Raw genomic sequence first — 14262 nt, 5'->3', positions numbered from 1 at the left:
AAATTTGTCCTCTGCATTTAACCCATCACCCTTTGGTGAGCAGTGGGCAGCCATTACAGGCGCCCGGGGAGCAGTGTGAGGGGGCGGTGCTTTGCTCGGTGAGCTATTTCACTGTTCTATTTACCAAGCGGTTCCTTAACCGTTAGGCCACCACTTAACTGGCAGGAAAGAGGCATGTTCCCGATGGAGGAGGAAGTGAAGTCCTCAGCCCCCAAGAGAAAATTCTTTTATACATTTGACTCCCAAAAAAGTTGCCACAGCCCAATCAGGATTTGTCCTTTGATGCCTCTGCCTTATTCAAAAAGATACAGGGAGATGGTGGTCATCTTCCCCTGACAAGGACTTTCTTGTCATGACACCTCAAGACATTTGCTGGCTTTTGACAACTCTTGTTTGGGGGAGGTTGCAGCTTGACAAAGATTCATGGGCCGTACCCAAAAGGATTCTAATGCCAAAACATCTCACCACTGGTCCAACACAAGCCCAAAGGTGGTGACCAATCCTGAAGACCCAAGTCTTCTGTCTTCCTCCAAGTCTTCTTCATCTTCAATCCTTCCAAACTTCCTTCAAGCTGCTCCCAGCCACTCCTGGAGTTAGCGGCTCAACTTCAGCTCAACTTGTCAAGCACCGCACAATTCTTTAGCCAAGTGTCTGCCACAGGCCATGGTACGCAGCAGCAACCCAATGGAAGACCCGAGCAGAAACAGAAACAAGTGATGCTCTTGCAGACAGCTGCAACCCACTGGGTGATGCTTATGACTGCCGTCACAGAAAGAACCCTCATGCATCCTGCATTTTAAGTATCTCTATATTCCACAATATCACTTTCCTTGCATGCTGCTGATAACTGCTCTCTGTCAGCCTTAAGCCAGAATTTGAGGTGTCCTGTTACACCTTCTTACATTTACATTTACATTTACGGCATTTGGCAGACGCCCTTATCCAGAGCGACTTACAACGTGCTTTCAAGTTACCATCGATGAAGAGATCAATTCCGGTTCACTAGGACCCCAACTATGAATACATCTATTTAATTCACTCTGTTGTAGATTCTGTACACAAAGTTTGACAAGAAAATAACAATTTAATCTAAATATTCTTTAAAGAGGAAGGTCTTGAGCTGTCGTTTGAAGGTGCTCAGTGACTGAGCTGTTCTGACCTCGAGGGGAAGTTCATTCCACCACCGAGGGGCCAAGACGGAGAAGAGTCTAGATGAATGTTTTCCTTTTACCTTCAGAGATGGAGGGACCAGGCGAGCAGTACTGGAGGCTCGGAGTAGACGAGGTGCAGTGTGCGGTGTAATAAGGGCTGTGAGGTAGGATGGTGCTGCTCCATGTTTGGCTTTGTAGGCCAGCATCAGTATTTTGAACCTGATGCGTGCAGCTACTGGGAGCCAGTGAAGGGAACGTAGCAGAGGGGTGGTATGGGAGAATTTGGGAAGGTTGAAGATCAGTCGTGCTGCTGCATTTTGTAAGAGTTGTAGAGGTCGGATGGTATATAGTGGTAGACCAGCTAGAAGGGAGTTACAGTAGTCCAGTCGTGAGATTACTAAGGACTGAACCAGTAGTTGGGTGGCCTGGGTTGACAGGTAAGGGCGGATTCGTCTGATATTGTAGAGAAGGAATCTACATGAGCGGGAAAGATTGCTGATGTGAGTTGAGAAGGAGAGTTGGTTGTCTATTGTTACACCAAGGTTGCGGGCTGTTGCAGAAGGAGAGAGCTGCGAGTTGTCTAGGTAAATAGCAAGATCCTGATGTGGTGAAGAATCTGCTGGAATGAATATTAGTTCAGTTTTGGTGGGATTGAGTTGGAGGTGATGGGCTGCCATCCAAGACGAGATGTCTGTTAGACATGCAGAGATTTTGGAAGCAGCATGAAGATCAGAGGGAGGAAAGGAGAAGAGGAGTTGTGTGTCGTCAGCATAGCAGTGGTAGGATAATCCATGTGAGGAAATGACCTCACCAAGTGATCTCGTGTAGAGGGAGAAAAGGAGAGGACCTAGCACCGAGCCTTCTTGCTTGTAAAAATTTGAACCTGATATTTAGTTAAAGGTACAGATCATCCTAGCATTGTTGGTACTATTAGGTGCGAATTTGAGTCCAAATTAAACTGCATTATTAAAATATCTGTTCAATGAAACTGCAGTTTTAGATATGCCTGATAGACATGTCTGGTGGCCTGTTAAAAGAAGGGCAGAAAAGACCTGAACGCTTCGGTGCCTTTTTCCGGGTGGTAGGAGGGTGAAGAGTCCTTCAAATGCTGATGGCTTTCCAGATACAGAATGTTTGGTAAATGTCCGTTATGGAGGCAAGACAGACACCAATGATCTTCTCAGCTGTCTTCATTACCTGCCTCCCAGAGTGTAACATCTATTGTTGTTGGTGTGTTTATATAGGTACTTCACTGATTTGATGAGATCTTCTGGGGATGTCCACACCGGCCCTGATGGTTGGATTTTATTTTTTTTAAATTCTTTTTTACATTTGATCTGTTGTTTGTGCAGCATAGTGACTAAAACTGGTTTGTGTGGTTGCCAGATTGGGTAAATCTGTTATTTGCTTGTTCAGAATTTAAGTAAGTTACAGTAAGTAACATAAGTAACTTACTGTAAGTGGCATTTAAATAATTAACAATAATTAATATAATCAATAATGTGGAGAAGGGTGCTGTCGAAACCACCTATATCTTGCTGGGTTTCAGCTCAAGACCATGTTGAACTACAAAAAAACAAATAAAAAAAAGATGGTGCTAATATAGCAAAATGTATAGCATAAAAGATGACTTCACTGCAAAATAAAAATGTTTTGCAAACACATTAAACATAATGTCAGTGTAAATCTCAATACTCAGTGTCTTAAGCTATTGGTAAATAATTATAATTTATTAAGCAAATTATAATTTTTTGGCAATTGTATATGTTTTAGGTAAGTTTTCATGGAAACTTTAAGGAATTTGACAATGTCATGTTAGACTTTCAAATTAGGGCCCATGATGTCCATGTTTTATTGACAGTTTAATTATTTCAGCATGGTAGATAGCATCATCTATTTATTGTTCAGATATGGTTAATCAATCAAATTAAAGACATGTACAAGAGGAGCCTTTTGCCCTATGGTATGAGGCACCCAATGGCTTTACTATACATTCACAATGTAGTCCATCATAATCACGCATCTAATAATCATCACAAACTGTTACATGCTTCTTGTTGTGACAAAAAGAAAACCAGCCCCACATTCAGGCTCTTAAATACACTTCAAGTGGATAAAACTGAAAGATGTTGGCAGAATTTCCCCATGGCTCATCGTATCTGCAACAACCATGTTACACCTTGTAATGCCAACAAAAGCCACCTACAAAAGGAGAACCTGTGGAGATAAGTGTATCACTGAGCTATTTCTGTAAAAAATTATAATACTTTAAATAATACTGCAGGACTGACAATTGTACCATTTTCTTTGTCAAAACCTCACCATTTATATACTTTCATTATTCCTGAGAATAAGGTAGAAATTTACTTCAACTGCAGACACTTTGTAAACCTGCTCCTCTGACCAGTGTAGGTCTTCATTTACAACCTGAAGTAATGGCTTTTCCCACATCTTTTAAAGATGTGGAGAAGGGTGCTCCCTAAACCACCTATGTCTTGCTGGGTTTCAGCCCAAGACCATGATGATCTAACTACAAAAGTACCAAAAGAAAAACATTCACAAAGATCGTGCTGATATAGCAAAATATATAGCATAAAAGATTACTTCACTGCAAAATAAAAATGTTTTGCAAACACATTACACATAATGTCAGTATAAATCTCAAAACTGGTTGTCTTAAGCTATTGGTATTCAAAACTAGGTTAACTGCATCTCTACATTATTTTAATCTTTGGCATCATTCATTATCATGTACATTACACAGGGCAACATTCTAATTAGTCTTGCAAAAAAGTTTCAGCAAAAACATATTGTGCTCTCTAAATGCACTACTGTAGTTTAATAACAGCAGCCAAAAGAACAAATTTTAAGAAAGACATGAAATTGTCATGAGACCTTGCCCTATAGAGCAAGCTCACAGCATGTAAAAAGTGAGAACAAATATAAATATAAAGATATTTTAAGAAAATCCCATTGTTCAAACTGAAATTGCTAATCATTAAACCTCATTACATTAGAGAGTTCTGGCCATATCTCCATTATTACAAAGTAGTAAAAGAAAAATTTTCTTCATGCAAAAAATATCAATATCTGAATAATTTGGATAAACTCTGGAAACCCAAAATAACAAAAAAAAATATATAATTTTTTTTACAATGTGGCAGTAGCTGGTGTGGGAACCATAGCAAACTTTTCATAAGAAAATAAAAAGCTCCCAAAAATAACCAACGTGTGAACCAGTACATGCAGTAGGAAAATAATCAATAAGATAATAATCAATTCAAAACCAAGCCAGAGGTGGCCTGAGCCATGACAAATGGGAGTCAGGTGAAGCTCCTTCATCAGATGCCTCCTGAATTTGTTCTCTGACCACAGAGGCGCTGAGCTGGCGGACAAAATGTTGGAGTCAGTCACCTCACTGATACCATGGTGTCTTCCTGACCCAACGCAGTGTGAATCCAGCGTCAGTCCGGATCTTGATTGATGCTGCTTCTGCTTCCCGAACTGTCTCCTTGACAGACTGCATCAGGTTCTGTGCATTGTGCACCAACATCTCTGTGGCCTAGATAGGGGAAGAATGGAGGGGTCATGTGGAAAGCCAAGGTAATTTTATTTACTTCAGTTAACAGGCTTTTACCTGTTCTGACTCCTCTTCACTGATGTTGGTTCGCCCCAACATGGTGGCCTTGACAGTAGATAGGATCTTCAGCTGTGTGCTGATGGTTGGGATTCTCTCACATACCTTTTCAGAGAATATACAGTTAGATACTGACCAAATGATGCGATTATCTAAAGTAAACACCTTCAATCTCTACTGAATTTCTCAGATGTTTTAGATTTATGGTCAATTAAACAGGACAACACTCATCAAATTAGTTGTGAAATGGATAAAGCAGGCTAAGATTATGCTTCTGGAATGCCCAGAAGCTTCTGGATTACTATGCCTTTAATCTATTTGGGAAAGCCCAGGTGATGATGTCATATCTTTGGAAGCATCTGATAGGTTAACTGACACCACTTGATTGGAGGCACACCTGTGGATGTATTTAAAGGCACACTACTTCCTTTTGTGACACCATGGGAAAGACTAAAGAAATCAGCCAAGATATCAGGAAAAATTGTGGACCTCCACAAGACTGGTTCATCCTTGGGAGCAATCTCCAGATGCCTGAAGGTGCCACGTTCATCTGTTCAAACAATTATATGTATAAGTATAAACAACATGGGAATGTCCAGCCATTATACCACTAAGAAAGGAGACGGCTCCTGAATCCAACAGATGAATGTGTTCTGGTGTGGAATGTCTGTATCATTCCCAGAACAAAAGCAAAAGACCTTGTGAAAATGCTGGCAGAAGCTGATAAGAGTGTATAACTATCCACAGTGAAACAAGTCCTGTACCGACATGCGCTGAAAGGCTACTCAGCGAGGAAAAAGCCATTACTCCAAATGCAACATAATAAAGCCAGATTACACTTTGCAAGTACACAGAGGGAAAAGACCTTCATTTCTGGAGACATTTTCTGTGGCCTGGAACTGTTTGGCCATATTGACCACCGTCATATTTGGAGGAAAAAGGGGGAAGCCTTCAAGCCTTCAACACCATCCCAACTGTGAAGTACAGAGGTGGCAGCATTATGTTGTGAGGGTGTTTTACTGCAGGAGGGACTGGTGCACTTCACAAAATAGATGGCATCATTATGTTGAAATATTGATGCAGCATCTCAATACATCAGCCAGGAAGGTAAAGCTTGGGTGCAAATGGGTCTTACGAACAATGACATTAAGCACTGCAAAATGGGTTACAAAGTGGCTTAAGGACAAACAAAAGATTGGGCCAAAATTCCATTAAACTGTTGTGAGAAGCTTGTGGAAGGATACCCAAAGCAATTGTGTCAAGTCATTCAGTTTAAAGACAATTCTGCCAAATAGTAAAGAAAATGTAAGTCAAATTTTGACTTTGAAGAAAGTAATAAAAAATCTCAACAATTCCCTCATACTTTGACATTTATCAAATATAGATTATTTTGTGAATCCGAACGAGCCTAAAACTGAAAGGGTTTTGTATGATTTAATATCAGACAGACTGTCTTTTTATAAAGTGTATGTAAACTTTTGTTTTCAACTGTTTATACAGTATTCAGACCCCCTTAAATTTTTCACTCTTTGTTATATTGCAGCCCTTTGCTAAAATCATTTTTTATTCATTAATGTACACACAGCACTCCATATAGATAAAATAATTTTTGCTGATTTATTAACAAAACAAACTAAAATATCACATGGACCTAAGTATTCACTCTGCCCTGGAAGGGTGTCTAGTTTGACACCCCTCCCCATCCACCAAAATGTTGGGCGTGTCAACTGTAGGGACATACATTGAGACATACTGTATTGTGTGTGTGCGTGTGTGTGTGTGTGTGTGTGTGTGTGTGTGTGTGTGTGTGTATATATATAAATAAGAGAATTAAATGTTGTTGTTGCTGAGTGTGTCTGACCTGTAGCAGATTTGTGCGGATACGTTTGTCCGTGCACTGCTTCGCCACCTCTTTGGCCAGGCGTGTCACCTCATCAGAGGCCTTGGCAATATCTTTGGCACACTGGATGAGGGCGCGCTTGTTCCCACTTCCACCACGCACAAGTCGAGACATCTCTGCCATCAACAGCGCCATCCGCTTTGCTGCAGCAATGATGTCATTGCCCTGGGTGCCAAGCAAATGTAATAGTTAAGAGGTTAATGAAGCCTTCATATTAAATGCATCATAAAGTGATTAAGCCATGTAGCATTTGACTTTTTCCTGGTCTACAGTTTCATTTTCTTGGTTTAACTACTTACCAAACTGAAAATGTTTTTTTTTTTTTTTAAAACCTTACAAAAAAACTTTGCCCCAATGTGTTGTAGTCACTCAGTGCTTCATTTGGAATTCTTGACATAATCTAATGTGTTCTGAGTGAAATAAAATGTTAATTGTGAACCTCCACACGTCAGCTTTTGCATCATGCATTTGGAGCGCTCATTAGCAGGGTGAATGGTGCATCTGAGGAGAGACACAGCAAAAAAGTACTCTGGTGACATAGGTTCAATATCTAACAATGTACGACCCTAATTTGATTTTGCATGGTTACCCACATAATGGCAGTTTCTAGAAACTACTGAGGTCCTTCCATTCTCAAATGGTGATAAAGTGCCAGAGCATGCAGACATCCGTTCTGGTGGAGACTGTTTTTAATAGGTTAGATCAAGCACAATGTGCAATAAAACAAACAAATACAACATCTGCAAAAATCCAGGCAGGTCAGATGACTTCAACAGTAGGTCAACTCTGAAGTCATTCGGAAACTGTCACTGATGGCTTGACTGGTTGGCAAAATAACTGACAGTAAAGTAAGTTGCCCCTCTGACAGCAGGAACATTGCATCCTGAAGGGCATGGCCTTGTTGCTAACCATAGGCAAGGGACACAATTGTGAAGCCAGCATCAGTTTGTCCACAGAGATGCATAACTATTTGCCATTCCAAAAGCTGCCAACCGCAACCGCAGTGAAAACAAAACAACAAAAAACATGAAAAGAACCAAACGTGATGCAACAATAATGGTTAAAGCAGTGGGTTTCCCTACAAGTCGACTCCCATTTGGACTCTGAGCCACTGAAGCAGGAGTACCTTACTGGACCACTTGCGAGCCTCCTGGTGCAAAGACTGCGCAGCTGCCAGAATGGGCTGGTTTACGGGCTGATTGGCCGGCATTAAGAGCAGCTCAGGCTCATAATCGTCCTCGTTGTCAGTGAAATCCTCCTCATCGTCTAGCTCTACCTCCGCTTCAGCGGCCTCAAATCCCTCGTCTGTCACATCAGGCTGGGGAGTTGGGTGGTAAGGAGGGAAGGAGAGAGTTAGTGAAAGAGGCATTGATTGGAGATGTAGAGGAGAGGACACATGGAAAGAAGGGACTGGGTGTTAAGAGATGCACACTAGGTTTACCCTAATCCTGGACCTCAGTCTAGATTTAGCCATTATGTTTTGCCATGTTCTTAATGTTTAATAAATGACTGTAAAAAGCACGGGCACCGTGGATCCATAACCATTGATTCCATAGGAAAGAAAACAAAAAATGCCACCACCTTAGTGGCCAAATGTGGATGCAGGTGCAGCAGCTGGTCTCATTAAGTCAATGCTGTCAATCATTTTATTTCCAATGGTAACCATGCCTTTTTATAATATTTTAAGAACAACGTTTGTGGCAAGCAAAAATGTTTTACAGTTAGAATGAAACACTATAGAAGTAAGGACAGACCATACAACAAAAGTGACGTGAATATCAGCCAGCAGGGGCAGCAGTGGTTGCTCTGTGGTATAAATGTTTTCTTCAGTTTGTGGGTTCAGCTAATCTCATTTTAAAGCATATCTTAAGCCTCTTTGCCAAATAATTTTTCGAATTCACAAAATGCATTTTGCGTATATGCTTAAAGTTAATGGCAAAAAAAAAAAGGTCTAAAGCTGTTAGACACTCTGGATGTATTTAAGAGGATGCATGCTTAAGAAACCTTTTCTCCAAGAGATTAGACACACCAGGCCCTCAGGCTATGGGGAAGCGCAATCCAAAGAACTAGCTCAGTCTCCAGAGGTGTTTCCTCCCAAGTAATCTTCACACCAATGTACATCAAAGTTCTCCCCATATCAGAGTCTCTAGCATTCCAAAGGATCTGATCTGCTTCTGAGGTCATCATATCCAGCCCCTCAAGTTGTTACGTAATGATTTCAATGATCCTTTTCTTCCTTCCCCTCCTCAGCAAGTGTGTGAATAGCTCAGGGCCACAATCACTTGAGTGTGGGCTACAAATGCAAACAGACATGCATCAAGCAAAAAACATAAAACCTAAAAGTAATTGTAGTAGCACTCATTGCAAAATTCCTTCATTTGGGAATTACAACCCGAATTCCAGAAAAGTTGGGGCATTCTTTAAAAAAAAACAAAAAAACATTTTTTTTTTAATTCACAACAGAACACAGATAGCATAACAAATGTTCAAACTAAGTTATTGTACACCTTTTAACACTAAGTTAGCTCATTTAAAATATAATGCCTGCTACAAGTCCCAAAAATGATCACAAGGGCATTTGAAAAAAGCAAGAAAAAGATTCAGCAGGGAGAACATCTAGCAACAAATGAAGTTAATTGATAGCAGGTCTGTAACATGTTTTGCTCTAAAAGGGAGTCTCTCGGAAGTGATGAGTGATGCAGTGTCACCTCAGGGCCCGAAAAAAGCCCTCAAATGACACTGACTTAGTCATCGTCATGGTTGTATCAATACTTCCAGAAACCACTGTCTGTAAACATAATCCGCCATGGGCCAAGACTCATTTGAAATGGACTGTTTCAAAGTGGCAAAGTGTTCTATGGTCAGACAAGTACAAAATAAAGTAAAGTCTGCAAAATAAAGTAAAGTAAAGTGCAAATTTGCCATTCTTTGTAATCATGGATGGTGTGTCCTCCAGGGTAAAGAGGAGACCTCCCAGTCTGTTATCAGCATTCAGTACAAAAGTGCATGTGATGTGTGAAGCTTGTATGCTTTGGAAGGAACAGCTGAACTGGCTTGATTGTAGTTGTATGTTTCACCAATAGAGAACATTTGGCACATTAAATAAAAGATGACCACAAACTCTTTCCAGCAGCTGGAAATCTATATCAGGCAAGATTGGGAAACTCATAACCTCGATCCCCAGACGTCTCCCAAACTGGATGCTACACCATGGAAAACATGCCCCTGTCCCAACTATTTTGAGACCTGTTGCAAGCAAGAAATTGTACAATTTAGCAGTTTAAACTTGTGTTATGTTGTCTTTGTTCAGATGTGAATAAAATATTGGCTCATGTGATTTTAAAGTTAGAATTTTATTCAAATTTAAGAATTGTCCCAAGTTTTTACGGTAACAGACAGCTGTAGATGTGTAATCAGGACATTACTTATCTTAAAGAAGTGCAAAAACCTCTGCCACTACATGAAAAGGCTTGAGAACAAACATTAAAACAAAAGAGTACACAAAAACAAAGGACAAACCAAACTCAATAAGACAAATGGCAGCCTTTTGCAATGGAAAATAAAAATCTGTGGGTTCACAGAATAGCACCTACCTTTCCGAGGACTGATTCAGTCCATTAACCTCAACCAGAACCAGAGCTTGGAAGTACATTTTTAAAAAGGTAAAACTATGTTAACCAATCTCATGCAGCAATGTAATGCCATTAAAGACTCAAAATACGGCAGTTGAAACAAAACCATTATCAAACCATTTAAGCACATTTCTTATTTATAATCCTGAATTCTTATTGACTTTCCTCATCAGATCAAAAAAGCTAACACCGAGGTTTCTGGACTGTCCAGTACCTCCAAACATGGACCAATGCTTTGTCCATGCACTTTGGACTTTTTTTTTTTCTTTCATCACAAATCATCACCCACCCTGCACTGACACCAGTTGCAGGCTCACTCTACCCTGGACACTCTGTATCACTCCTTCCCAAGGTTTCTTCCTTTATTTTTTTCTCTCTCCTAGAGTTTATTGAGTGTGGAGTTGTTCCTTGTGTGCAGAAGGGTCAAATGTGGGTGGGTGTCAACTGTAGGGCCTGTCAAAGTCCATTGAAACATACTGTATGTGAGTATGGGCTATATAATAAATAAATGTTGTTGTTATTTCTGATCCTTTTACTGCCTTTCAAACAATTTTGCAATCACTGTCTATGTACTTTTATATACATTTACATTGACATCAAGGTACGATATTTATTTACTCTCTGACGCATTCTGCACACCAACATGAGCTCAGTGCAATGGATGAATCCCCGTGCCACTCCCACCATGGCCAAGTGAAATAGGTCTCGCTCTGCTCATTGGGTCACACAATGCCAGCTCACATCACAGCACCATCCAGAACCATTGAACCCATCCACACCAGCATGTTTGCAAATGCGCCCTCACCCACAGGGTTAAAGGACAATTTGAAGTTGTATAGTAGTAAAGGGGCAGCAAATGTACAGATGTACTGCTTAATATAAAACTTGCACAGGATGTATGTGGCAATTGATGTATGGAAATTGGCACATTTTATTTACCTATTTTAAGTGAGCAAACCTATCTGTAATTAACAATCATTAGATAGAATGGTTCAATGTCCACATTTGTACAAATCTGCCAAAGTCAGGTCGTTCTCCTTAAATAAAAATGCCAACCAGCCTGAATTCTAAAGCACAATGAGACCCATAAAGAGTGTGGGTCTCCAGATGTTCCTCTACTGAAACAGACACTGTTTCTGGTAAAAATGTACTTAAGCAGTGAATCTTTAAAGCATTAAATAAGCCAAATCATACAACAGAAAACACAAATAAGGTGAACAAGTTATAAACTTTCCACAACAATTTGAGTGACACTGGATATCTGCACAGCTCTCATGATATCAAATGGATATCATGATGGATGCCCAGGAAGGAGAAGATGCTGCTATACAGCCTAATTAAATTAATTCTGCAGTGACTGTCAATGAGCTTTTCAAACCAGACCAGAACTGTGCAGAAACCATACATGCAGATGTTCAGCCCTCACATGCTTCAGGTAGTCAGGTATTCTGCACTCACCTTGCTGGACCATTTCCGCGCCTCGTCGTGGAGCTGCCGGGCAGCCACCATCATGGGCTCGCTCACTATCTCCCCCGCTTTCTGCTCGGGGAACTCTTCATCCTTCTCCTCTGGTGGTGGTGGGCGAGGAGGGGGCACCTCACCCTCAGGAAGAGGAGGCTTGGGGGGAACCTGCTCATCATTTACCTGGAACAATAATAAGAACAATTGGGGATTAAACACTATTAGACTGTATGTCTTGTGAACAATCTTTGTCACTGTAGTTTCACCATAAAGAGTATGAACTTCATCATGTATGCGTGTCAAAGCTATGTTTGTGTGTGTGCGTGCATACATGCAGCTGATCCAGGTCAGGAGGGGGTGGTGGAAAGTCCAGCTCTTGGGGCTGGAAGGACTCGCGGACTTTGGCCACAGCAGCCAGTATCCTGTAAGCTGAGTCCAGGAAGTGCTTCTGCAGACCTAAACAGCAACACGGCCTGTCAACTATAGTTTTAGTCCTTAATGTCTGAAATTTAAAAAGAGTTGCCAAGTGCAAACATGATAGGAGTCCAAGAGTCAAAGCAAATATTTAGTGAATAGCTGCAATTAGCTAATTAAGTCTTAAGACCCCAAACCGATGTGAACCATGTGTCACAAGGTACTATGTGATTTTTAAATATTCTCATCTGGTTGTGTATGATTTTTACTCACTGTGTGGCATAAAAAAGCAAGCACATCATAGACACATCACAAGCTTGTTACTTGTGTGTTTTAGTGCCTTTAGTAAGCAGTGATAATAACAAAAATATGCCTGCAAAAATACAGCCCTAAAACTCCTTCAATCTTCATCTTTCTCACTACGGACGTTTATGTTTTACTTTACCTGGATCCTGGATGTTTCCAGCCACAGATTTGGCATTCATCACCATGGGTGAGATGGTCCGGCTGAGTTCATCAGAGGCTGCCTTTACCATCTCACTGAATCTGGGATCCTCTGAGTTCTCCACCTCTCTCTTGGCCACAAGAAGGATCCGATTGGCCCGTCGGGCAATGCTAGTAGCCCCAGCAACCAACATCTGTGGCTGAACATTTGCCATGGCAACACGGCATTTGTCAATGTCCTTCTTTATGGCTTCTTCTGAAGCGTCCAGTAGGGATTTGGTGTCAATGGCTTCATCTACAAGACCTGCAAATCACATACCCAATATTAATTATGGCATTTACTAAAACTGTCTACTTTTTATTGAAAATATAATGAAAAGCCTCCAATAACCTGTCATCTTTTCAATGTTGTCAATCCACTGGTTCTTCATGGTTTCAAAGTGTTCATAAGCAGCTTGGTTTCCAGGGTTCTTCAGCAGGATGCGTGCAGCTAAAACCACCTGAAACCACGCACCCAGACAAACGTAATTCACAACCTTTGTCAAATCAATTCATAAATGGAGAAAAACATACCTTACAAACAGAAACATGAGGTGAAAATATAAGTAAAATTAGGTTACAGTCACACCATCTCTCTGCTAATGTTTGGCCTGTGGGTACACCTGAGGTGTGAGTTCTCTGGCTGATTTGACAGTGGCTTGGATTCCCTCCACCGTCTTCTTATTGGCTGTTCCCACAGCAGCAGCCTTCTCGGCCGTGGCACTCAATCGATTTGCATTGTTCTCAAAGTTGGCAGCGCGGTCTTCAAACACCTGACAACACAAAACAGAGTGGATCAGGTCTTAATGGTATTAAATGAGGGCTTGGGGCCAATTAACGGTGACTTTCAATCTGATAAATTGTAAGGTGTACTGTCTGGATATCAAAATAAGGCACCAACCACAAAATAATTTTAACCGTAAACTTGACCTGTTGGTCAAATGCATTGGGAATGCATTTGAGCACCATATTCCATAATGCAATTAAAGTGAAAGGTGCTTATTACATTTGCACAATGGTGTATTATGGTTTATATCTCTCTAATGCTGATTTGGGGTCTTTTAAAATATATGTCTCAGCTGTCAGATGAGTAGATTCCGAAGACCAGCCCCAGCAAGCCTTTCTGCTCCATGGGCGTGGAAAGGCAGAACCTGGGATGAAGTATGATTAATCCATTGCACAACAAGCTGAACATTAATGCCTCATTGTCTGTGAGTTCACCACTACGTAGGGGACTGCTAATCTTTGCATGTATGAGAATATGGAATATTAGTTTATAAGGGATCAGTAGGAGGAGCAAACTATCAACTGCAAACTCTATAAAAAATTAACAATGTCCTTTGAAAATGGCATTTTCAGACTAAATTCAATAAACGTACATGCCACTTTCCCCAGCCAGCAGGGACTTTGAAACTACAGTGAAGCCTGCCCTTATCAGTGGTAATGCCCACACTGCTGAAGCAAACTGAGGAGTAGAGAGATTTAACCAAACCATTAAAAATGGCCAGGGCCCATCTTGTTCATAGTCTGACCTTCTACTCTGCTCTGCAGTGTATACTGCTTCATTCCAGATTCCACCACTGG

General features: G+C 40.9%; 1 protein-coding gene across 2 annotated transcripts in view; it reads right to left on the bottom strand.

Moving 5' to 3' along the window:
• Positions 1-2969: 2969 nt before the first annotated feature.
• Positions 2970-14262, bottom strand: part of LOC114784343 (vinculin) — a 42508-nt gene continuing 31215 nt past the window's right edge. Inside the window, exons 15-23 of one of the 2 annotated variants that reach the window (XM_028969658.1) lie at positions 13302-13451; positions 13031-13139; positions 12641-12943; positions 12113-12237; positions 11779-11964; positions 7815-8006; positions 6650-6853; positions 4789-4893; positions 2970-4713 (exon numbers count right to left, since the gene is read on the bottom strand). In XM_028969658.1, the coding sequence (XP_028825491.1) occupies positions 4567-4713; positions 4789-4893; positions 6650-6853; positions 7815-8006; positions 11779-11964; positions 12113-12237; positions 12641-12943; positions 13031-13139; positions 13302-13451 (1521 nt within the window). In that variant the 3' untranslated portion in view covers positions 2970-4566. The remainder of the gene's footprint in view (positions 4714-4788; positions 4894-6649; positions 6854-7814; positions 8007-11778; positions 11965-12112; positions 12238-12640; positions 12944-13030; positions 13140-13301; positions 13452-14262) is intronic. The other variant, XM_028969659.1, reaches the window with a different exon arrangement.

Source organism: Denticeps clupeoides, chromosome 2 (genome assembly GCF_900700375.1).
Source record: "Denticeps clupeoides chromosome 2, fDenClu1.1, whole genome shotgun sequence".
In the NCBI taxonomy this organism is placed as follows: domain Eukaryota; kingdom Metazoa; phylum Chordata; class Actinopteri; order Clupeiformes; family Denticipitidae; genus Denticeps; species Denticeps clupeoides.
This window is presented reverse-complemented; position numbering and strand designations above follow the sequence as displayed.